This window comes from Cynocephalus volans, chromosome 16 (assembly GCF_027409185.1).
Source record: "Cynocephalus volans isolate mCynVol1 chromosome 16, mCynVol1.pri, whole genome shotgun sequence".
Classification (NCBI taxonomy): Eukaryota; Metazoa; Chordata; class Mammalia; order Dermoptera; family Cynocephalidae; genus Cynocephalus; species Cynocephalus volans.
Window position 1 is genome coordinate 19331658 of NC_084475.1, and position 24523 is coordinate 19356180.

At 61.0% G+C, this 24523-nt stretch overlaps 1 protein-coding gene across 5 annotated transcripts; it reads right to left on the reverse strand.

Annotated features, from left to right (window-relative positions):
* Window positions 1-1617: 1617 nt before the first annotated feature.
* On the reverse strand, window positions 1618-23795 carry RBFOX3 (RNA binding fox-1 homolog 3). Of its 5 annotated transcripts, none has more exons than XM_063081245.1 (11): window positions 23532-23795; window positions 15495-15632; window positions 13098-13151; window positions 12172-12264; window positions 10555-10615; window positions 7083-7136; window positions 6447-6663; window positions 5833-5868; window positions 4835-4900; window positions 3570-3648; window positions 1618-1662 (listed from the first exon to the last, which is right to left on the reverse strand). In XM_063081245.1, exons 1-11 carry the CDS (start codon window positions 23745-23747, stop codon window positions 1618-1620), a joined length of 1059 nt encoding a protein of 352 aa, XP_062937315.1. In that variant the 5' UTR covers window positions 23748-23795. The 5 variants fall into 5 exon arrangements, with proteins under 5 accessions (XP_062937315.1, XP_062937314.1, XP_062937312.1 ...); XM_063081244.1 differs by having other exon boundaries at window positions 4835-4893; window positions 5829-5868; window positions 6447-6579; window positions 15495-15629; window positions 23526-23747; XM_063081242.1 differs by having other exon boundaries at window positions 4835-4893; window positions 5829-6009; window positions 6447-6579; window positions 15495-15629; window positions 23526-23747.
* Window positions 23796-24523: the final 728 nt, after the last annotated feature.

Genomic DNA, 24523 nt, shown 5'->3' on the forward strand with positions numbered 1-24523 from the left:
TAAAGCAGACCCCTGTCTTGCAGGGCTGAGGGTGTATGGACTGCGGGGGTGGGCAGATGTCAGGGGGGCCTGGCTGGACGGAGGACCAGGGCAGAGGGCAGGGCATGGGGAAAGAGGCTGGGGGCAGCACGGGCCATGAGGACAGGCCTGGATGAGGTGGCTGAAGGCGCCAGTCATGGGAGTGAGAGGTGAGGGGCCCCATTCCATAGCAGGGGGCCAGTGGGGACCCCACCCCCCACCCTTGAGCTGGCCTTCCAGCCCCAGAGGCCCAGCCTTGGCTGACCCAGAAGCTGGGGGCTACTTTTTCCTGTTACAGAGCTACAGGTACAGGTGCTCAGGCCAGCACCTTCCAGGAACCCACCTATCCTGGCCGATTCCCCCTGAGTGGGGCCAGCAGCTACCAGGGCTGCCTCGGCTGGACCTCAGGCCCCAGCCAGCATCTCCCCAGGAGACCTACACACTGGGCCAGGCGGGACCCGCAGGCCACCATGCACACAGTCTCTGTCGCAGCCGGGCTGGCGGAGTGGCCGTGCAGGAAGCCAGCCTAGAGCGCTGCCCTGGGGAAGCCTGAGCAAGGGCACCGCTTTGTTGCTCACGTGTTCCCCACTGAGGACCCCCTGTTCTGAAATGTACCCCAACAGAAAGACACTTTGAATTGGCAGACAGGGCTGCGGCTCAAGAACAAGCACTCAGTGCAGGGCTGGCCCGGCCCCGCCACGGTGGGGTTGGGTGGAGGGGCCGGGGAGCGCCCCCTGCTGGCAGGACCCAGACTCCTTCTTCAGGCGGCGGAGCAGGGGCCGCGGAGCTCTGCAGGGCAGGGAGCGGCTGGGGCAGGGGCAGTTTCCCCCCCATTTCCATTTCCCACACAGCGCTGAGGAGTCCCGAAACTGTCGTGACCACAGCAGTTTGCACAGCACGCGACATGCTTGTGACTACTTTGGCAGGAAACGTCACCAGTAAAAGTTAATTAGAAATACTGATTTCAGCTGAATGAGGCTGAGGAGTGAGGAGGAGGCTACTCCTGTGACTAGCTGGGTGAGGATCGGACAGGACTGTTGTCGAGTCTGGGGAGACCCACGTCATGGGGAAGGCTGGAGCTCCCGGCTCCCTGCATCAGGGCACAGAACACCAGGGAAAGGCTAGGGGCTGGGGTCACAGGGCCGATGTGGTGGTTTCCAGGGAGGCCTGGCCGGGTGATTCTGTGGCTCTGAGGAGCCTGGGTAGCCGTGAAATGTGGGTGTCACCCTCGAGGGGCGCTACTGCCAGTCCCGTGGAGAAGGCTGCCTGATCTGCCCCAGCCCGGCCACCCCATTATGTGCATACTGTACCTGGAGTGGCCTGGGGAGCACAACATCAACAGAGTCAGAACAGGAAACCAAGGTTTCAGACATACAGGAGAACCAGGGCCAAAGACACACACACCGTCATGGGGGGGGGGGGGGACCAGCTGGCCAGAGGTAAAAATCTATGGGTTTTAAAGTCGCGGAGGGTCAGCGGTGCGAGTCGCTGACCGGGAGGGGCGCAATGTCCTCCTGGTGGCTGTGCCTGGTGTTTGGAGGCTGGGTTTGGTTTGTAATAGGCAGGCAGTGTGAATGCTGTTAGGGGCTGGGTCTCTTGCTAGTAGGGGGTGAAGCGGCTGTGCCCTCCACGGCAGAGGCTAGCCTGCAACATCAAAGATGAAAAACAGCCAATCAGTACCGCCTTTTGGTAGGGGAGAAAAAAGCAAAAAGAAAAAAAAATAAGGAAAAACAAAAAGAGAAATAGCTAAGTTTCTCCCCCGTTTTCTTCCCCCCTTATCAGTTTCCTTGGGGAGAATGGGCTTCGAGTCATCATGGGAACAGGAGGGTTGGGACCTATTTCTGTAGCGGTGGTGGTCTTGGGGCCAGGAGGGAGGCTCTGGGGTCATCAGCCTACAGTGCTTCTGGTTCACCGGCTTCTGTGTGGTCTCTTGGCCACTTCTCTGGACTCAGGCCTATCCCCTCACCGGCCTCCATTGTCCTTAAGTAGAGGGAGGTCCGAGTGAGCCCCACCTCCTCAGTACCCCAGGGGGGCTGTGCAGGAAGTAAGGAGAAGGCAGAGGGAGCTCCTGACAGGGTTCCCCGACGTTGGCTCAAGAGCCCGGGGCCACCAAAGCCAGCTTCACCTGGAGGGGCACAGCTCTGAGGGGCTTTCTCTCTTGGGTCGCCCTGGTGCTCACCAGGGTCACTGGGCTCCTCCTGGGCCCAGCCTGGGCCAGGCCCTGTAACTGCCAGGAAGGACAGGTCTTCGGTGCTCCAGCCCTCCTACACCCCTAGGCTGACCCAGACAGGGAGGTGCCACAGGAGCCTCCCACCCCACCCACCAGTTTTGCCAGAAAAGGGAAGAAAATGGCAATTATAAGAGAAGAAAAGTTTGGGGAAAAAATATAAAATCTTAAAAAAATGGAAACACAAGAGGGAACCCTCGCGACCACATCCTAGAATGTAAAAAATAAGATTAATAAAATTTTATTTTCTTAAAAATAAGAGGGACCCCTCTGTGAATTAATGAAAGCTTCTAGCTAGCACCTGCCTTGAAGGCCGGGCCAGGCCGGCTCGGGAGCCCTGCCTGGGAAGGGGCTGCGGGGCCTGCTCCCTGAGGCTGCCGGCAGTCCCCGCAGGCTGCTTGGGATTTCTGGACTTGTGAAAAATCAAAAAAGACAAAACAAAAATCAGGAGGGAGTGATCAAAACCAAGGGAGATGGAAAAAAGATCCCCCCATGTTGCCTCTGAATCCCTTCCCTCCTGACTCCCCCCAAATGTTTTCATCTTTGATGCTGGATGCCACGCTAGCTAAAAACCAACATTAACACCCCTCTGGAGGTAGGTGTCCACTGGAAGCAGGTTCTGGGGTACAGAGTTAGCTGGGCTGCATGTGTCGACAGCTGGCCATACACACACACACACAGACACGCTGGCCCGCACACCTCCGGCCTCAGCCGGGCCCACCCTAAGTGCACCCCCTCCACCTGCCCTGCCCCCACCACCCCATCACCTGTGGGATGAGACTGCGGTACAGCCCTGGACCCCAGAGGAGGAGAGGCTGGGTGAGTGGGTAGCCCTGGGTCCCCTCCCTGATATGAGAAACGGTATGCATGGCGGGTGACAGGACTTGGGGGGCCATGGCAAGACATGCCCACGAGAGGGAAAGTAGACACCTGCAGAAACAGCCCTCGGACCCCTGGAGCCTCTGATGGGGAGGAGAGGTGGCCCTGGCTTGGGTGTTTTGGTTTTCCAGGTGGTGGGAGTGGAGAGGCCCTAACAGGATGGCAGTTATGAGGCTCAGAAAAAGGTGTCACACCAGGATGCTTCCCAGAAGACCAGACATTACTGGTGGGCCAATCATCTGGTCAGACACTCCTACCCCCAACCAAGAGAGGGCACAAAGGGGCAAGCCTTCCCCCAGCCCCAACTCAAATCCAGCTCGTGGTCCTTCCAGTTGCCAGGACTGAGGCACTGGTCAGAGATCTGGGCCTCTCCCCACCCCACTGCAGCGCTGTACCCTCCTGGTCATCACTGGTGCCAACGGCCAGGTGGGTCCCACCTCCTTACCATGGTTCCAATGCTGTAGGTTGCTGCGGGGCCGATGGTGTGATGGTAGGGGTCAGCAGCCGCATAGACTCTGCCGTAACTAGGGGGACAGTGTGGGAGGGAGATGTGGGGCATTGGGGTGGGGGATAGGGGCAGGTGAGTAGCCGGCAACAGGCCTCCCGCCTCCTCCCAGACACTGAGTGGGCATCCTCCAGTGGGATCCCATCTGCAAGGCCCCCTTCCTCCCCTGCACAGTCCTCCTCGCCGTCCTTCATGCCTGTTTGGAAGGAAGGGTCTGGAACACAACAGGCCACCCTCTCAATACATCGGTACATGCAGACCCTGATGATGGGCCACATGTTCTACTTGGAGCCATACGGAAGGGAAAAGGAGTCCTCCCAGAGCTTGTTTGGGGGAAAATGAACCACGATCCCCAGAAAGGACAGGGGCAAAGTGCTGGGGACAGGGCTGCAGCGAAGAGAAAAGATCTATGTGGGAGGGACCAGGGATGTCGCCACCGAGGAGGTCGCACTGTGTCCCCTGATGACCTTCCTCCTATCCTATTTGTGCAATGAAATCTCAGCTTCTTAGAGGACAGGGCTGGGTGTGGGACCCTGCCCACTACACCCACAAGACAGTGCATGGGAGGGTGGGCCAGAGTGGCATGTAGACGGGAGCAGGAGCTGCCTGAGGAAGCGCCCACTGCACGCCCAGCACAGGGATTTACATGTTTCCCCGGCCCCACGGCCCAAGCAACCCCTCTGCTGCCAACAGGCCAAGGGCTCAAAGCTGGGTAGGGCCACTTACGGCGGGTGGGTGGGTGGGTGTGTGTGTGTGTTGGATGGAGGGCTGGCTTCTCTCCACAGTGCTCAGTGCCCACCCTGGTCCCCACTCTATGGGAGGAGGGAGGCAGACAAACTCCACCTTTCCTTCTCTGAGCTAGAGGGTTTCAGGTCTGGGAGCACTGGCACGGATCAGAAGCCAAGCTCCTAATTACCTTTCTCACTTGGGGCCTCCAGAGCTGGGGAGTGGGCTGTCAGACCTCCAGGGTCAGGAATCAGAGGTGTTATGTGCTGTCTGAGAAATGGGGGTCTCCAGCACCTCCCCACATGTGCAAGCAGGAAATGATGGGAGGAAGGGCTCACCAACTCAAAGATCTCCAAGCTACGCTGGGACCTGCGCTCCTGTCTAGACCCTGCACCATCAGGCACAGGCACCACAGGCTGTGACCGGTGCCCACAGGGACCCTCGTCCATCCTCTCCCCAGCTCCCTGCCCCAGCCTCACCTGTCGCTGTAGGCCGCTGCTGCCGCTGGCTGAGCATATCTGTAGGCTGCATAGCCTCCCTGCAGGCAAATAGGAGAGAGAGATGGCAGGCGGACTTAGTGGGGCTCACCCAGCAAATGGCTGTTCAGGGGAGAAACTGGGGCGGACACAGACCCTGCAGGGCTGGGCCCCTCAGGAAGGACTGCCGACCTTGCCTGGCCTGGGGCACCTGGCTTCTGATCTAATGGAGGTCTGAGGACTGCAGGCTGTCAGGGGTGTGGCTCATTTCATTCATTCACTCATTTGTTTGCTCGTCCACCTGTGCATTCAACACCCACCAGTGGGTACCAATTACACTTCTGGCTGTGTGCTCGGCCTCAGCTCACAGGGGGTGCCCAAGGACCTGCCCCCAGCCACAGACTCCTGACTTGGGTGATGATGGGCACGTCAATGCTATCCTGGACACGAGGAGGGCTCAAGGGCATTAACTCAGATGACATCTTGGCTTTAAATGAGTGGGTAGCTGAATTATGGGCAACTGCCCAGGATTGAGGCGCGGCCGGGTATGTGGGGTGGGGGTTGTCAGCAAGGGCTCTGAGCCAGAGGAAGCAATAAGTGCGGTCGCATGAGGGGAGAAAGACCCCATCAAGGCCCGAGAGCGCAGGCACCCTGGAGCCCCTAGCTTCTGGTCTCTCTCCGAGCCTCTGTGCTGGACACGGGTGCCCCTGGGGGCTCACACACTGACCCCGCTGCAGTTAGGAACATGGGAGAGTCCCCTGCTGCCCCATTGTACAAGGCCTTGCCCAGTGGAGAAGACGCCTTCAGATCTTAGGGCTGCCGGGGGCTCCGCTAGCTACTCTCTTGATGAGCACGGACAAGCCAGACTGGGCTGTGCCGGGACCCCCAGGGACGCAAGGGGAATGGGGTGGGGGAGCAGGTGGTTGAGAGGGAAGAGCTGACTTCTCAGTGAGACAGATGTGCTGATCCCACCCTCCCCTACCCGGGCGGCACTTACATAAATCTCAGCACCATAAAATCCATCCTGATACACGACCCTGGAAGCAAATGGACAAGAAAGTGGTGGGAACGCTGGAGAGGTGGGGTAGGCCGGCTCCGGTGTCTGCTGAGGAGGGAGGGGGCACGGTGCCAGCCCCGCCCACGGGACTGGCATTTTAACAAGCGTTTGCTCCAGGGCCCTGTTTTGGTATAACAATAGAGCAACACCTTGCTGGTCAGCGCCTTTCTCCCACAAACCCGGGGCCCGTCGGCCCAGCCCTGCTCACCCCGCACCCTCCTCCAGCCAGCTGTCCCCCCCTCGGGGATGGAGGGCACTGGACCCCGGGACAATGGACGGAGAGAGCTTAGAGAAGCCCCTCACCGCCTCAACCCCTCCACCACAGCATCTCAACAAGGTGCCGGGGCTCTAAGTGTCCCCTAACTGCCAGTGACCCTCGGCGATGTTCAGCCGTGTTGGGGGTACTGACAATGGAGGTGGCTGCAGTGCTCGATTCTGGGGTTCCCGCAGCCCCGCCCCCCCTCTCCCCACTCCCCCCAGTCTGGAAAGGCTGCCCAGCTTGTCGCAGTGCCCAGGGCTTTCCTCCCCACCACACACCCCCCCCACCCAGGTACTCACGCTCCGTAAGCCGGGATGGGGGGCGGGGGCGGTGCAGCCCGAAACGTATTGTACACAGCCCGGCCCCGGCCCCGCAGGTGCGCGCCCCGGTAGGCGACGGCCGTGCCGGTGGTGGGGTAGGGGAACCCCGTCACTGCGGGAAAGGGGGCCAGAGAGGAGAGTGAGAGGGCGGAGCAACAGCAGGAGCCAGCAGGAGGGGGCCTACGCACAGTCCCACCTGCCCCCCGCCCACCTGGACCCCGCCCCTGAACGCCTCCACCTCCATCTGCCCCCGCCCACCTGTACCTGCCCTTAACCAAGCCCACCTGACTCTGCCCCTGGCCCCTACCCCTGACTGCGGCCACCTGGCCCTGCCCTTAACCGCGCCCACCTGCCCCTGGCCCCGCCTCTGACTGCAGCCACCTGGCCCTGCCCTTAACCGCGCCCACCTGCCCCTGGCCCCGCCTCTGACTGCAGCCACCTGGCCCTGCCCTTAACCGCGCCCACCTGCCCCTGGCCCCGCCTCTGACTGCAGCCACCTGGCCCTGCCCTTAACCGCGCCCACCTGCCCCTGGCCCCGCCTCTGACTGCGGCCACCTGGCCCGCCTCCCACCTGGTACCTGACCCGGCCAGGGCCGCCCCCGCCCCAGCCTTTACCTGCATAGAATTCAGGCCCATAGACTGCGCCTACCACGGGGTTTAGCTTCCATCCTAGAACAGAAGCAGACACCCAGTCACCAGCTTCCCCATCCTGTCCCCACCTCGCCCTACGCCTGGGAACCCCAGAAACACCCCGGGGCCGTGGCCTCTGCAGAAGGCTGGTCAGGGCCCCTCCTTCCGCAATCCGAAATCAGGTGGGTGGGGGAGGCAGGACACCTACCCCCGGGCCCTCTCCCAGCGCTGCTGGTCTCCCCGCCTCCTCGATTAACAGGCGCGTCATTCCTGACCCAGCCACCTGGGTCTCTCTTGGATTCTTTCCAAATCATGGCCCTCCGCAGTCTGCTCTTGAGCTACCTCTGCCCCAGGGCACCAGCCCCACAAGCTTAGGGTACGAATTTCCACAGAAGATAATTAGGAAAAGAAAGTGGAACATGTTACATAGCTGTCTGCGGCCATGGCTGGGATAAGGACATTGGTGTCGTTGGCCTTGGCACAGCCATGTCATCCCGGGCCTGTCTTGTGGGGGCTCCTGGCCACCTGCCAGGCTGGTCAGAGGCTGCAGGAAAGATGCTTGGCTTCTGCCCATAACCTCTCCCCTCCTCCTGCTCGGAACTCCTAGGGCTCCCCTTCCCCAATGCTGAGCCCTGCTCTTGCCACCCTCCTGTCCTCATCTGTCCCCGAAGCAGCTGGCCAGGAAGGCTGCCTGGAGAGGAGGTGGGGGAGGCAAGGGCCTTTGGATTGGGGACAATAATAGCAATGGCTAGTATTTCCTGAGCACGTCACAAGTGCTGCGCAGAGTTCTAACCCCACGGGTCCTCACGACCTCCCAGTGAGGCAGGGGTCAGACCCTCCCCATTGTGTAGATGAAGAAATGGAGATTTGGAGAGGCGTGGCAATCTTGTGTCATAGCTGGTGGGTGGCAAAGCCCAATCCGTGCCTGCAGCCCTCCACCAGGCCCATGTCCTTGGCCACTCTTGGTCCCAAGCTGTAATCTGCATCCCAGCCTCTCCCTTCCTGCAGGTGGGCCAGGACGCAGGAGCAAACACCTGCTTCTACCTGGAAGCCTCTGGGAGTGGAAGCAGTTGACTTTGAGTGGGCTCCACCTCAGGCATTCAGATGGGGTGGGCAGGGAGGGCTCATTTTACCAGGCCCAGTCCCTCACCCGCCTTAGCTTACCCATGTCTTATCTTTGCAGCATGCCCTGTAGGTCCAGCTCCTTGTCGCTGTGCACAGTGTGAGGAGGGGCAGAAGGGACTTGAGCTCACTAGTAGCTAGTGAGATACATCTGGAGAGGGTGGCAGTGGGCCCAGGCTGGGCTGTCAGTGGCAGACTCCATTTGTGATCCCCCAGACCAGGGCCTAACCTACTGTAGCGGGCAGACTGCAGGCATCTAGGATAGAGAGTATGGGGCCTGTTCCTCCTGGTGGCTGATTCTCCACACCCTCGGTGAGGCCGTGAGCTGCCTTCTGTCCCAGGTCCACCATCACCTGACTTTGTGTCTGAATGTTATTGCTGGGCTTTGGAATTTTCCATAAATCTGAGACTAGGAGGGAAGACATGTTTTGTGTTCTGGGAATACCTCCATCCTAAGAACTGACTCTTCTTAGGAAAATGCCCATGAGGGAGCAGAGTCCTGGAGACCACGGCCCGGAGCCCTCCTTCCCTCAGTGTCTTCTGGGTCCATTCCAGACGTTGAGTGAGGCTTGGAGGCTGAATGTCTGCTTTAGTTGGTCTGGGGCACCTTGACTGTCAATTCTGGCTGTCTTGTTGCCCCCACCTTTCTGCTGGCCCTGGCTCACTGTCCAGAACTCCAGATACACAGGCAGCCTGGATGGCCCTTTGTTTCTACTGTAAGTAGTTAATGCCTGGTCCAACCTGGTGAGTTTGCTTTCTATGGTGGGAACTTCTGCCCCAACTGACGAGTTTCAGAGTGTTAAGCAATGTCATGCCGCACTCACAGGCCACCAGAGCCTGTGCTGGGCTTCTGTTCCAACCTGCAGAGAACCGGGTCACTCTTGCCCAGGTCAGTGGAGACACTTAAGGGAAACTGCCTTGCTGCAAAGGCACGCAGAGGTTTCTGCCTCTCCCTGTTCCCTGACATTCAACCAGTGTCTGCCACGTGTCCTTTGTGAGCCAGTACAGGGCGTGATTGTTCAAGGATAGATTCCACTCTGAATTCCATCCTCCTCAGTTCTGCTTAGAAGAGCAAACAGCAGGCAGCTGGTTCCAGTGGTTCTGTAGCTCCCAGTGATCACACTTACCCTGTAAAAGTATCTACCGCTTTTACTTCTCGCCAAGCACCAGGTCACAGAAGAGTCACACCCAGGATGCACTTGGGACACTGGGAAAGCTGGGACACTTCCACAGTTTTAGAGAGAATTTGAAATCTCAAAGTCCTCAAGAGAGCAGGATGGTGGGCACAATAATCAAGTCTAAATTGGGCCCAGCCGGAGTCCCTGCCTTGACCCACAAACTGCCACTGGGATCACGAGACAGATCCGCCACATCACATCGAGACATGAGAGGCTGGGGGTGACTTGGTCCGGGAGTCCACGCCCGCAGGAAGACCTGTCCCAACTATGGGCAGCACTGTGGCTTTTAACAGATCCCAGTGAGGAAACTGCTCCCTGGCAAGCAGCGGGAGCTAGAAAAGGCCCCGACACATTGCCAGCCACACTCAAGGCAGTCCCTCTTGCCGGGTGGAGTTAAGACGTGCAGTGGCCATCAGCGGTCTCTCCACTTCTCTCTGCAGCCAGCACTTAGCATCAGCACATTCATCTTCATGGAAGACACAGGCAGGATTACTCAGTTTACCCACACTGGGGACCAGCAGGGCTCAACCTGGGGCCTCAAAGCACTTCCAGTGTTTCCAAAGCCCAGGGGAGACAGTCCTCTGATCACTGTCACACTCACTACACGTGGAGCATCCTTTCCTGGGCCCTTGCCAGCCTGTGCCACCGCTTAGAGATGCTATTTGTCATTTACAGCCCTGGGGGGGTGGGTGTTATTATTCCTGTTTTGCAGGGACTGGAACCAGGAACTTGTCTTAGGCCCCACTGCCCCTCTGTGACACCCCCCACTCCCCCGAGCCTGTGCACACTGAGAGTCGTTGCAGCATATCTGACCACAGAATCCTTCAAATACGTGTCCCTGGGAGAAAATAAGTAATAATCCAGGAGGCCACCGCTGTCCCGCTGTGCCTAAAGCCTGTGTGTGTGGCCTCTGGGGGCCACGCACGCTGGGAAAGCCCAGGGGGGCTCTGATGACACACTAGCTGTGTCTGTGTGGGTGGCTCCCAGCTGTCCTCATTCCACCCACCGCCTCTGACTGGGGCAGAGCAGCAGCCAGGGAGCAGGGACACAGGGGGGCACTTAGCACCCAGGAGGTTGGCCTGCAGCACTCAGCTCCCCCAGGGCCTCTGTTCCAGCCAGTGGCCCCTGCAGCCTCCCGGGGGTCCTGGGTCTCTTACCATTAGTGTAGGGGTTCCCAGTCTTCTTGTTCGTCATGACTCGGGCTGTGGCATTATTGACCTATCCAGAGAGAGAGAGAGAGAGAGAGGATGGGGGAGCATTAGCTCCCTTGCAGGCCCACTGGCCACCCCAGTCCTGCCCTGCACTGCTCTGGCTCCCCCATAGCCTCTGTGGAGGGGGCTTGGGGCTGGAAGGGAGGTCCCTGGGCACCCAGGCTCTTCCCAGCCTGGCCCCCTGCCGGGCCTCCTCTCTTTGCCCTTCCTGCGGCAAGCCTTGGCCCCACTGCTCCCAGCACCGGCTAGTGGTCAGCCTGGTACAGGACCCCAAGCCCAGACCCACTGGCTCCTGCTCTGCACGTGGCTGTTCCCACAAACCAACCCAAGACCACTGGAGAAGCTTGCTGGTGGACTCTCCACAAAGTGCTCTGGACCAGCGAACAGGCCAGCCCCTGAGACATTCTTGGTGACAGCTGACGCCCTCCTAGAAGTGGGTACCGAGATGGCCGTCAGCTGGGGGAGCACCTCGTTCCCTCGAAGCCAGAGTCCTCAATTGCTCTGCATAGCACAGAGCTTTCTGACAGGACATGTGTGCCCATGGGGGCAAGGCTCTGGGCAGGGGATGCCAAGGGGCTGGGTCCTATTTTTGGGACATGAAAGCCCCCAGTCAGGCTGTCCAGGGGCCGGCCTGGGATGGAGGAGGTGGAGAGAGGCCCATGTGGCAGGGAGCAGTGAAGGCAGGCGATGGAGCCTGAGCGAGGGGTCTGGGCCATATCCCTGTCCCCCCTGTCCATGTGTGGGACTGAGGATGTGAGGCCACAGGCTCGGGAGCCTGCTGGGTGCTGGGCTGGAGCCTGGCCAAGCCAGTGCCTACGGAGCACCTCTGCTTCCGGAACCCTTGGCTCGGGCCTTGCACCGCCTGCCCTGCCCAAGGCCTCTGCCTCTGCGGCTGGTCCCTCCTTCCGTCTAGACATCCCTCCAGCCACCCAGAGCTGCAGCCAGGAATCACGCAGCCCATCAGCTCTCTGAGACTCCAGGGAAGGGGAAGGGATGGGGCAGAGAGGGGCAGTGTCTGGGAGGGACCACCCAAACCTCCTCCCTGCTGCTCCACAGGCTGGGTCACTCTCCACGCCCTGACCATTTGCTGCTGCTGCCTGTTTCTACCTAAACAAGGGCTGGGAGTTGGGGCTGAGGGGGTGGGGCCAAACTGCAGGGGCTGGGTGGTGTGGGGAGGGGTGGGCAGCTCAGGGGAGCCAGTCCCCTCCCAGCTCAGGGACAGACTGAGCTGGCCATAGTCCCTCCAGCTGCCAAGCCTCGAACACACGACTTCTGGGGTGTGCCTGGCTGGGGACAGGCCTCTTCCAGGAAGTGGGGGGAGGATGCAGGGGAGAGAAGGGACCCTTGGGTGAGCCTGAAGCCTAGACCAATAAGGGACACAGGTGCTGGGGCTCAGCTGAAAGCCAGTGATGCGTGGGGCTCTGGCGTGACCGTTCCTCCTGCCACGGGGGACCTTGGCTGGGCTCTCTGCAGTGCCCAGCAGTGGTGGGGCTGACTGGGGGGACCAGGGTGACAGGCGGACGTTCTCAGGGCATCCCTGCAGCAGCACACTTATCTGAGCACCTCAATTTTCCGTCCCTCTACGATCGTCCCATTCAGCTTCTCCCGGGCTCGGTCAGCATCTGAGCTAGTTTCAAAAGTTACAAACCCAAAACCCTGTGAGCAGAGGAGGACAGACACGGAGAGAAAGACGGAGGATGAGAAAAAGGAAAAAAAAGAAAAATGGGGGGGTGGGAAGGGGGACAGGGCAAAGGGGGGAGGGGGAGAGAGAAAGAGAGGGAGAGAGAGGGGGGTTGAGTCAGGTGAGTTGAAGCAGAGACTCAGGCAGCCCAGAGGTCTGTCCTGGTGCCACCGGCAGGATGCACAGGAGGGGTACGGGCCCCGGGCAGGGGCAGTTAGTTGCTGGCCCGGCCTGAGCCCAGCCTGAGTTGACCACTTGGCACCTCCAAGGGGACAGGTCAATACAAAGAGACGCTAACCTGGCCAGGGGCCAGGCCTGCCCCCCTAATCCCACCTTGGGGAGAGCTGGGGCCAAGGCTGGGCTTCAGGACCTACAGGGGGATGGGGCAGCCCCACCCACCTTCACCCTAGGAACCGGGGTGGGGGGTCTTGCCTTCCTGGAGGGGGGAGCAGGGCTTGTCTTTGCTGGGCACCCTCCCTGGCCTGCCCACCCTGCAGCCCCTCCCCCGAGCCTCCCAGCCACCTCTGAGGGTGGGCCTTCGGTGGGGGTGGGGACCCAGGCCCAGGGGCTCTGGGGTGCCAGCAAGAAGTCCTGGCGGCTCAGAGGGAGAAGGCAGCCACAGCAGCGACAACACAGACAGCGGGGGCGGGGGCGGGGGCGGGGGCAGGAGAGCGGGGAATACAAGCACCCGTGTCGCTCAGGGGTCCTCGCTCGAAGCTCTCCAGGAAGGACACGCACATGTCACACGTTAGCCTGGCGGGACCTACAGCCGGCGCTGTAATGGTGGCGGTCTCTGCGCGGCACCCACCTTGGAGCCCCGCTCGTTAAAAATGATCTCCACGTCTAAGATTTTTCCGAATTGCTGCAGAGACAGAGACAGAGGGGAGGGGTGGGGGAGACAGGAGAGGGTGGGTTAAGACGCTGGCCTGGCCTGCGCTCTGCTCTTGAGACACTCAGTCCAGTGGGGCAGGGACGGTCCTCTCCACCTGCTGGAGGGAGCCTGTGTCTTTCTCCCTAGGGAGCTTTTCCTGCCAGGGCACTGGCCGCATCTGCCTGCTGGGGCTGGGGACGTGGGTGGGCGTGGCATAACCAGTGTCCCCTCTCATCTCCCTGCTGGCAGGAGGTCACGGTGGGGATGGGACACCCAATGCATGACAGTGCCCCCTAATTCACACTAAAGGGTAAAGGGCTACCAAGAGGCCCTTCTCCAAGGGATGAGAGAGGGGCAGAGAGAGGGACACAAGTCCTTGGAGGGGACAAAGTGCCATGGAGAAAGAGAAGCACTAGAGCCTGGAAATGGGGCTCGAGACCACTGAAGATCAGGCTCCCCGAGATGGGAGGGGGAGGGGGAAGAGAAGGGGAAGGGGAAGTCGGGTAGGGTGAAGATGGGTGGGGGAAGGGAAGGGCAGAGGGAGAGAGAGGAGGCGGAGGCCTTATGCCCAGGACCCTGGACCCCCCACTGCCACCGCCTGTGCTGTGTGGAGCTGGGCTGTGAGTGGGGTGCAGAGCAGCAGGACCTGAACCCGGTAGGACCTCACCCCATCAGTGGCCTGGAGCCCCAGTGGGCAGCTCTGTCTCTCTCACTGGCAGGTTAGGCCATGAGCCTGTGAACTAGATCCCCCAACAATGCCCGTGAGATCCCCAGGGGCACATCCTGAACCTCCTGTGCAAGCAGCTTATAGTGGCTTCCCTTTACCTCGAAACACACCCAGATGTGGGGACAAGGGGGCAATGAGGCCCAGTGGACCCACACAGCAACAAAGCCCCAGGTACTGAAAAGAGGGGGACAAGGCCCCTGTCCTGAAGGACCTAGTGAGCAGATGCACGTCAGTGTGCCCCATCCTGTAGGACCCAGTGAGCGGATGCGTCAGTGTCCCCTGTTCTGTAGGGTCCAGTGAAGAGATGCTTGTCGAGGGGAGCAGGAGCTCCATAATATCTGCTGCTTTAATGAGGGGTTGCAGGCTTAGACAGGTCTGGCAGTTTGCCCAGGCCTTGGGTTTAGAGGGGACAGAGTCCTGGTCATCTGATGTTCTCAATCATGCCAGTCCCTCAGTGAGTATAAGGTCCTAATCCAATGAGGCCTGGCCCCCAAGATGAGGAGTGAACTTATGGGGGTCATGTCAGGGGATGAATGCCAGTCCATCTGGGGGCTGCTCTGGAGTACCTCCGGTGTGCCTGACAAATCCCCGCTGGGTCGGGGGTAGTGGAGGGGAGGGCTGGGGTCCAGGAGCCAGAAGCTGCATTGCTGTGGGGCAGGGGTGGGGGTGGGGGTGGGGGTGGGGAGTGTAGCGCAGGCAGGGGCAGGTAAGTTTGGGCGAGAGAGGGAAGAGAGGGGAGAAACCTGGCCAGGCCGCATGTCCTCTGTGTTAAGGCAGGCCTGGGAGCCTGGGGGGCTGTCCTGTGCCCAGCAAGGCTACCTGGCTGCTGCCTCTACCCCACCCACTCAACAGTCCAGCACCCTGTGGGCGTCAGCACCTGCAAGGTGTCAAGTCCAGTGACAGAATAAAGCACCTATAGGACCCACAGGGAGCCTGCATGTTCCCAAAAGAACACTGCAACTGGCTGGGGAGCCCACAGTACAAAACCTAGGAACAGGCCTGGAGAGTCCAGGAGGGGAAGCCTCACGAGCTTGCTTCCCACCTCTTGAGCATTTTCAAGTTGCCCCACCCAGGAACTGGGAGGACACAGGCCCAGAGAGGCTGAGTGTCTGGTCCCCAGGCACACAGCAGAGGCTGGGCTGGGGCCATTGCTCTGTGTGAGGCCGGGAACTGGGCTGCCCCTCCAGGTGCCCTCTGATGGAGGATCAGGGAGACAGGAGTCAGAAGGTAGAGACAGGAGAGTAATAACCAAACTGGCTGCCAGGCCCTCGGGGACTCCGTGAAGCCCCTGAGGATAGGTGGTACAGGGGTAGCAGGCAGATTTCTGGCTGGGGAGCAGGAGGGTGGGGTTCGAGGGGCAGCCCCAACAGATCCCTCTATCCTGAGCTGGAGTCCTTCCTCCCTCCCCACCCCTGCCCCACAGATTCAGGTCCGAGCGGTGCTGGACCCAGGAGGGAGGCAGCCCAGGACCCTGGAGGCTCCCTGCATGGTAGAAGCAGGAAACTGGGGGGACTGATGTGCGGGTAGGAAGGCAGAGGCCGTGGGGAGCCCCTCTGGCCTCAGGGCCGCTGTGGGGGGTAGGGATGGATGGGCCTGCACACACTCACCCCGAACATTTGCCGCAGGTCAGGGTCCCTGAACCGAAAGGGGATGTTGGAGACATGGAGCCGCTTGGGCTGCTGCTTCTCTGTGGGGTCGGAGGGGTGGAGCGGCTGGCTGTCCGTCTGTGCCGCCTCGTCTGTCTGCTGCGGGGAGAGGACACAGCTGTGGGGGCTGCCTTGTTTGTCAATGCCTGCCCGCCCCCTCTGCCAGAGGGAGGGGGATCTAGAGAGCACATTCTCCCCCAACCCTCGTGGCCTCTCCTGTCCCTGGGCCCGGGATCCTCAAGAGAATCTGGGCAGACGGTCCCCACGAAATGCGCACAGGAGCATCTCAACCCAGAGGGCCCCGCGCCTTTGCCCAAGCCATGCCCATGAGGCTGCTTCCCCCGCCATCCCAGTGCCAGGCCTCCCTGGCCGGGTCTGTTCCCTTCGCCTCAGCTCAGGCCTGTCCACAGAGGCCAAGCCTCAAGGCCTCAGCCCCATGGACGACTCTGGTTCCCGAGAAAGTTTTGGGAGTGCTGGGGTCATTCTGGCTTTCAACGCCCGATGCTAAGTGAAGATGGATTTCAGAACCAGCCCCAGGCACACACCTCCGTAGGGTGCTGACCCTTCACGGCCGTCTCCCCACAGGCTCCACTCTGTTCTAGCTCTGCAGCTACCACGCAGAACCTTCGGGGGCCACCTCCAGGAGCCTCCTCTAAGGCACGGGTCAGCAGATGGGCTCCGAAACTTGGGTCTCAGAAAACAAAGCTGCCCATGTGCCAGCCCCCACCCCCAGCTCCCCATGAGGAGGAGGTCAGGTTAAGGCCCTGGGCGTGGGGTGCGGTGTGTGCGAGGCTCTTCCTGCCTGGGCTGCTCCAGCGCGTGGGCCATGTGCTCACCGCGAGGCTGGCCTTTGGCCTGGCTCATCCTGACTGCATCCCTGGTGGCAACAACAGACAGGCACGTGGCAGGCGTCTCATCCATGTGGGCTGGTTGGACAGACAGAGGCCAGCAGATGGGGTGTCAGTCACCACGATCTGGCTGCTGGGCCTGACCCAGACTGCAGACCACCAGCCCTGCTACATACCCCTGGTTGGGCAGCTGCACTGTGGGTAGCACTGGAGTGCTCCTGTCCAGGAGAGGTCTCGGCGGCCACAGACACAGGTGGGTGGAAGGACACCCCAGCTCCCACCATGGGCTTCCTTTGAGGGGGCTCTCGCTGTGCCCGCCTCCCCCAGTGGGGATGAGCTCAGCTGCCGTGGGGACCGAGCCTGGGCATGCACCTTCTGTTGGCTTCCGTCCCTTCCTGCTTCAATCTCCTGCTGCCCCCGGGGTTTTTGTGGGACCTGCCCAATATACTGCTTGCACTGGACTCCTCCACTCCAGGTCTACCTCAGGGATGGGACACGGCTGATGGTGGGAGCCTGGCTCCTGCTGAGCTGATCCTTTCTGTAGCAAAGGCAGAGGAGGTCAGGGTCCCCGGAGGCTATGCTGGAATTGGTACAAATGGAGGTGCTGGTGGGTGTGGCGGCCAGTGAGGCAGAGGTGGCAAGAGGAGAGAAGCTGTGACAACAGATGTCCAGAGAGCAATTCTCAAGGGTCTCCAGGCAGTTCCCGGATTGCTGAAGCCACTTTCAGGTGGGTGTCCATCGCCCGCAACCAGAGGAGCACTGACAGGTATGACAGCCACCCAGTCAGGATGGTGATTGGGGCAGCCTGCGGTCACTGTGCCCAGGGCCTGGGCTCCAGTGGAGGAAATGGAGCCCAGGGGGTGGGGCCTCCTCCAAGGCCAGGCTGAGGCCAAGAGATCGGTCTCTGGACTCCTGTCTGAGTGGCTGTCCAGCTCTCCCTGCTCCTCAGTGACCATCTTGGTTACCCTTTCTGGAAGGATGGGCCACTCCCCCACTTCTGCGCTCAGCGTGGAGGCCTCTGACAAGGCTTCCGGGCAGCAGGTGCCCAGAGGTGAGTCACCACCTCCTGGGCTGCACAGGAATCGAGGAGCAGCCTCCCCCATGCCTCAGCCTCTTCCCTGGTGACAGCCTGCAGAACCCAGCGGCAGGCTGGGAGTACGGTCCGAGAGAGCAGGGGTGTGGAGCCTCCTGCTCAAATGTCCCTGCGATGCAGCTCTGCTTTCCTGTGCTGAGAAGTGACACACATCCACTCCATGGCGTGGGAAACTGCTGTCTTCGCGCTCGCCTGGATGATAAAGCAAGGCCTGTCTCAGCACGTCAGCCATATGAAGCGTGTCTGGCTCAGTTCTGACGAGTGTGTGTTCTCTGAGCACTATGTGTCCCCAAGGTGTGGGGCTGTCAGTGGAACCAGTGCCTTCCTAGTGTCCCCAAGAGGGGGTGAGTGGCTGGGGCTGTCCGAGGCACTGGTGCCCTTAAGCTCTGGCAAGCTGGGCAGCTGTTCCTTGGAGTTCACTGACTGCTATCCCAGGAACCCATCACCGGGAGCTGGGCTTTGGCAGGGAGGCACCGTGCAGTAGGAACAGCTGGCAGGGGCAGCAGGGCAGATAACAGCCTCTGGAGACTCCTGGTCTGGCCTGCACAAGATCCCTGCTTGTGACAGGCAACAAGATGACGTGGGCTCTACAGGGCTCTTTGGGGGAGCCGGAGATGCCCAGCAGCCCAGCTTCCCAGTGCTGCTGCTGTCCTCTTTGGTCCCAATCTTCCCTGCAGAATGCAAGCCTGTGCTAGACTCCAGTGGGGTCGATCGTAGAACCACGGCGAAACCTTTCAAGCATCCGCTGATCTTGGCATAGGCCTGAGCTCCTCCATCCATGTAGTGCTCAGGGTGGGCATGGTGCCCCTGTCAAATCCCCTCTATGCATTCCACACACCTGTGCCCTCAGCTGCTCTTGGGGACAGGGGACTTGAGTCACCAGGAACAGGGCATGCAATGCTGGCTTCAGACCAGCAGAGGGCAGCGGTCAGCACGGCCAGGATGGGGAAAGAGGATCCACTCCCACCAGAAGGGCCGGGAGGGGATCATGAGATGGTGCTGATGCAGCTGGGGCCCCCGGCACCCCACCCAAAGGCCCTAAAGGGGAGCAGCGAGGGCGAGGCAGGAGAACTGGGGCGATGGGGTGTGCGGGATGAGCCGTGCGCGGGGCCGGGGTACGGGAAGGGAGGGGCCCCCGTCCCCCAGCTCAGCTGCGGACAGCGGCAGATAAATGGGTTCAATGACTGTAAAATTGTAAGATGTGCTGAGAAATCCCTGAGCATAACCGCACCCGCCGCCCGAGGGGAGACACAGGCCGTCCTGCCATTTATCACAGCGGCGCAGGCAGCCGCAGCCGCTTTCTGAGGGCCTTCCTTTCCTTTCCTTTCCTTTCCTTTTTTTTTTTTTTTTTTAAAAGCGATCTTTGTTCTGATTCTCACACGCAGAGGAAAGGAGACATCCGCAGGGACACCCCCGACCTCCCCCGCCGCCGCTGGCTTCTCTTCTGTGCCTTTCTCCACTGCCATGTCTGGTCCCAGCCATGATGGACCCCCGACCCCCATTCAAGGCCAGAGCCAGCGCCTGGTGGGCCGGGAGCAGGTCTAGGTGCCACCCTCGCCACCCTCCTAGGAGGCAGCACCCCCTCTGCCTGCGCCTCCCCAAGCTCAGCATGGAGAGGCCAAGAGAGTCGGCTCTGGGCGGGGGCCGGTGAGTCCACGCGGGCCCAGGCAGCAGGCAGGACCCGGCACCCGGTCTCAGGGACGAAGCCAAGCTTTGCTGACGCGGCATGAGATGAGCTGGCTCCTGGAAATCTCCTTCCTCTCCATCCTCTTCCTCCGAAGACCTCCTGGGCACTCAGTGACCCAGTGTCAGCTCTGCTGGCCCGATGTGGCCAGCCCCGGTGGGCAGCCCGTTGGCCTTTGAGGAGAGGTTCTGCACATGTGGCCTTGAGCCATCCGCTAGGACTGTCTTCAGCGTCTGGGGGCACTGGGGCCTCTCCTCGATGGAGCTGTGTGCTCCCTCTTGGGCTCTGTTTGAGAATGACACGCTGTACCAGGCACCTCTCCGGCACTGATCAGCGGCTGACCGACCATGTCGCCTGCTTCTACCCGCCAGCCGGGGCAGTGGCGTCATGGCCAAGCCTCACCGTGGGGCCGACACCTCTTCTCTTCTGCTTTTCTCACGCCCAACTCCAAGCACGGCCCACCCTTTGCCCTTTCCTTAAGCCCTGAGAGGCGAGAACGCAGGGACCAGAGGCTGTGGCTCCTTCAGGAGGAGAGAGGACCTCGGGCAGGACTGGAGGTCCTCAGTTGCGACGAGGAAGCCCAAGTGGAAGATCGGAAGAGTAGGGGGAGTTTCCAAGAGGAGGCTTGGGCTGGACAAAGTGCCCCTCCACGCACTGTTCTGGCACTTTCCATCCTCACGCAGGTCTCTCAGTCTGCTGAGGTTCCCTGGAGCACAGGGACGGTGTGCTGGCACCTGCATGGCCCTGAGTGACTGCTCCAGGGCAGCGGTCCCCCACCTACAGCTGCAGACCCTGGGGTCCCCTGGCCCGTCGTTGCCGTGATCGCACCCTGTACCCTGTGCTGCCTTTCATCAAAGAGCACAGATGACGCCAGATGATAAGAGCGCGAGAGAAGGAATCCACGTGCAGCTGTCCTGGTCATTCCGGCTGCTCGGCAGCTGGTCCCTCCTCCTCATGGAACGCGCAAGCCCTGGCCCTACCAGCGCAGGGTCCTCTGCATGTCTGGACGGTGAAAAGAGGTCTCCTAGGCAGAGAAGACAAGCTGCTTCCAGGAAACCAGTGCAGCTGGAAAGTCACTGGGGGTGGTTGGGATCCCCCTGGAGGGCAGGAGACCATGGAAATCAGTGCCAGCCGTGTCCTCCATGGGACGCTTAGGGCCGAGGCCCTCGCAAGTCACAGCACTGCCAGGGGGCCAGTGGCCCACAGCGCTCCCCGGCACCCCTCACGTCTCTGTCCGCAGGCACAGCTGTGCCTCTGTTACTCAGGGGGGTTTGGGCATCTTGCTGATATGATGGAGGTGTCAGGAAGGACCCTGGATGGGCTGGGACACAGATTTCCCACTGATTCCCAGCTGGACACCCTCCTGAGGGCAGATGAGAAGGAAGAGGCCTGGTGGTTCCAGAAATTCCAGGAGAGCCTTTCCTGAGTGGAGCCCGGGGTACATGTCTTTGGGGTGCTGGGGGTGGGGAGATGGGGCCACAGCTCTCCCCCATCCACACCATTAGCCCCAGGTCCCAGGGACGACATAGGCGGCCTGCATCAGCCCCTGGGCCTGGGCAGGAACCAGCCTTCTCAAGGCCCGCTCTGTGATGGCTATGGTGGGGCGGGTGATGTGGCTGCTGGATGGGCTCTCTGAGTGCCCTTTTCCTGCTGGGTTGGCCACACCTCCCGCCAGGGCAGCCTGCACTCACCAGCAGAAGGAAATCCGCTGGGCAGTGTCTGGGCCCACGGAGGGGCCCGACCTGGTGCTGACAGCAGGCATTCCAGGGCAGTGCCCGGGAGGGACTTCACAAGTGGTGGGAAGAAGAGACCAGGGATTGTGGTGGCCACATGTGGGCCCTTCAGCATCATGGGAGCTCAAGGGGAGGCCCTGACCCAGGCCGGAGAGGGCAGGTGTGAGCAAAACTTGGAGCCCCACCTGCCATCACTGTCCCCCTGCTCACCCCCCCCCCCGCCACCGCTGTCCCCCTCTATCCTAACACCAGGCAGCCTGGGGAAGGGCCAAGAGGAGCTGAGAGTCCTCCTAACATCCACAAGGAGGGCCGTGGGGACACCTGTCCTCACGCAGAGGTGTCTGGCCTGCAGCTGTGAGAACGGGGCAGCATCCCTGGGAAGCAGGCGGCTCCTAGAATCTTAAAATCAGACATGGCACCTGGTCCAGCTCCCTCCCCAGGTGGGAAGTACTCCAAGGTCCAAGAACTCATGCATCCTAGAGCGGCCCAGGTCTTTGTGGGGCAGCTCTGGGGGTCTTCCAGGTCCTCCTGCTGCTGCAGATCCAGCAGTCCCACCTGCATCCCCGTATTGGGCCTGGGGTCAGGGAGCGTGATCATCTCTCCTCCGGATCCCTGGATGAAGAATCTGCCGACTACAACCCTGACCCCCTGCAGGACCTGCAGAGACCCAGCCTGAAGAAAGGAAGGTCAAGGCAGCCTGTCCATTGGGTGTCCTCTGCCCAGGTCCTCCCCTGGGGAGGTACAGGGGCCATGACCCAAACAGCGAGCTCAACTCTCCCCTCTTGGTTGGGACGCTCTGCTCTTTGGACACAGCATTAGCTTTTTCAGCACCTGCTGTGCCTCGGGATCCTCTCCAGGGCCCGTGGACCCTCACAGGCAAGCTGGGCCTCCCCTTCTGACTTTTCTGTCCTTGACTGGACAAGCAGAGGACAGGGCTGGGTCATTTCTTCCTTGTACCCCCAGTGCTAATCCAGCGCCTGGCACACAGCAGGTGCTCAGCAGATGTCTGCCGAATGGAGGAAGGCTTTATGTGTGTCCTGGAAGGTGTTGTCTGGTGTCACTGGGGCGGGGTGGCTTCCAGGCTCTTATCTCTCTTGCTCAGCCATGAGTGATCGGTCCCTGCTTCGTGTCTTCTGTGACTCTGACCGCCTTGTCTCCTGTGGTTTCTTCCAGGACAAGCCCCTGTGGCCCACCGTGAGGCACCTGTCCACAGGAGGCTGTCAGAGATCTGACCAGATACGCCTTCTCTACCAGAGTCCACAGAAGGAGACCCAGCCGCTTGGCCACGACTTGTTCACGGTGAACCCACTCTGGCTGCTGGGATCCCCTCTTTCTTTTCTGAGCACACACGGGTTTGATGATGCAGAACCAGAGCAGCAGGAATTATGGTTTGGCTGCCATTCTAGGGCCCGTGGGCCTGGCCTTTTCCATCTGCGGCCTGCAGCTGGAGGAGCCCGGGGGAGTCATGCTGCATCAGGATGCCGGGGAATGAAGTCTGACGGCTTCGGAGCAGACTCAGGCTGGGCAGCACTCCAGGCAGGGAGGAAGGGCACTGGCTGGCACCAGAGGAGGGTCAGGCCCAGCCCTGGGGGCAGCTGGGTGGGCTCCCTCCACAGGGAGCTTGGTGATGCTGAGGGGAGCCCTGCCCACACGGGGAGGGGAAGGCGACATTTGCATCCACGTGGCATCTTGGGAGCCGCCTGGACTGGGGCAGGGCTGAGGGGGCACAGCTCAGGAGGGCATCGGGAGGCCGCCAGGGAGGTGCCACTCCCAGGCAGTGCAGAGTGTGCTGGCCTACTGCCTAGTGCCTGCCTGCCAGCACAGCCAGCTACTGGAACGGAGCCAGCAGGGACAGTGGGTGAACCCACAGCCTTAGAGCAGGGTGGGAGGAAGGCACCCGGAGAGGGACGGGGCTGGCAGGGGCTCTGGGGCGCAGTGGGGGCAGGCCTCGCAGCAGCCTGGTCTCCGGGAGGGGGCTGCCTGCCGGGGAGCCCACCCCAGCTGGGCCGGCCACTCCTTCCCAGCTCCCTGTGCTCTCAGGAAACCTGAGAAGTGCAGGGCTCAGCACTTTCGCCCGGAGCTGCATTACAACCACATAATTGAAGCTATCTGATTGGAGGGCAGCCAAGCAGGTAGATTACAAGTGATTAGAAATGATAGGAGCGTCTGCAACCCAGGACGGTTCAGAGGGCCCTCAGCTGCCTCCCCGCCGCCCCCTCCGGCTTGTCCCGTGACCCCGGGCCAGCCCAGGCCTCTGGTCCTGGCCATTTCCCTCACTTCCCATTAACAGGTTGCTGGCAGCTGAAGACATGCTGCCCATCTCCTAGAGGAAGTGAGGGTCTGCCGGGCCCAGCCAGAGGCCCCACACCTCAGTGGCTGGCCGCCCCTCTACCGCACCTGCTCACCACAAACAGCCTTGGTGTCAGGTGACCAGGAACTTGAGGGCAGGGGCTGGGAGCACCTTTCCTGGAGGTGAGGACCCCAGGACCAGGAACCCCTGCCATAGGACTGCCCCTCCACACACAGGACCCCCCAGCCCCGCCACCCACCCTGCTCCGCTCATGCCCTCCTGGGCCACCCTTCTGCTCCATGAAGCTCCTGGGCCGGGCTGCGGGGTCGCCGGGAGTCCCTTACCGGCACTGTCTGGGTTCCGGCGATGGGCTGTGTGCTGGCCTCGGTGCCTGGCTGCTCGGGGTGGGTCTGTGCTGGTGTGTACAGGGTCATGCCGTGCTCTGGGGGGACCGGGGTCTGGCCCGAGTAGTCCTGCGTGGGGTGCGGCGGGGGCGGGGCGTACTCGGCGGGGATGCCGTTCTGTGGCGGAGGGGGGTACTGGGCAGGGGGGTAGGGCTGGGCCATCGCTTCAGGCGGAGCCGTGGCGTCCTGATTGCCCTGTGGAAGAGAGAGAGAGCAAGGCCTGGTTAGAATCTTGTCACTTTCCCTGAGCCTGTGAGCGATGGCGCCTTTTGGCTGGGCAGAGATTTTCCAGAAGCCTCTGTGGTATCGGCACAGTCCTTTCAGCTGTATTTTCCAGGCCCTCTATGTGGGGGCTCCCCCAGCATGGGCACCAGCTCAGGGCTGGAGGAAGTGCCAGGCTGGTGGTGCTGGGGAGCCCAGGTCTGGAGTGAGAATCCCCCAGATGTGAATCCACTTACTCATGCCTGAATATACGACTCAAGGTACTTTTTTAACCCAACTAATTTAAAAAAGTAATGAACTTATTGTGAGATCATCGTAGACTCACATGTGGTTGGAGAAAATAGCACAGAGCGACCCTGTGCACCTTCCACCCGGGTCCCACCACAGCATCGCCACCAGGATCCTGACACTGACCCAGGCACGATACGAGCGTTCCATCAGCACAAGGACCCTCCTGCTGCCCTTTCAGCCAACCCACCTCCCTCCCACCTCATTAAGGTTTCCAAGCCTTGCTTTTCGCATTGGACAGCAAGAGTAAGAGCACACTTCACAGCCGGCAGCGAGGATCATTAGAGGTGACCGTGAGAAGCCTGACACGGAGCCTGCTCCCTGCTCCTGCCCTCTACCTGCTGCCTGAGGAGGGGGAAAAACGCTCCCTCGACGCTGACCCCAGCCACTCCTGTGGGCTCCTAGAAGCCCAGATCCTTAGCAGGGCC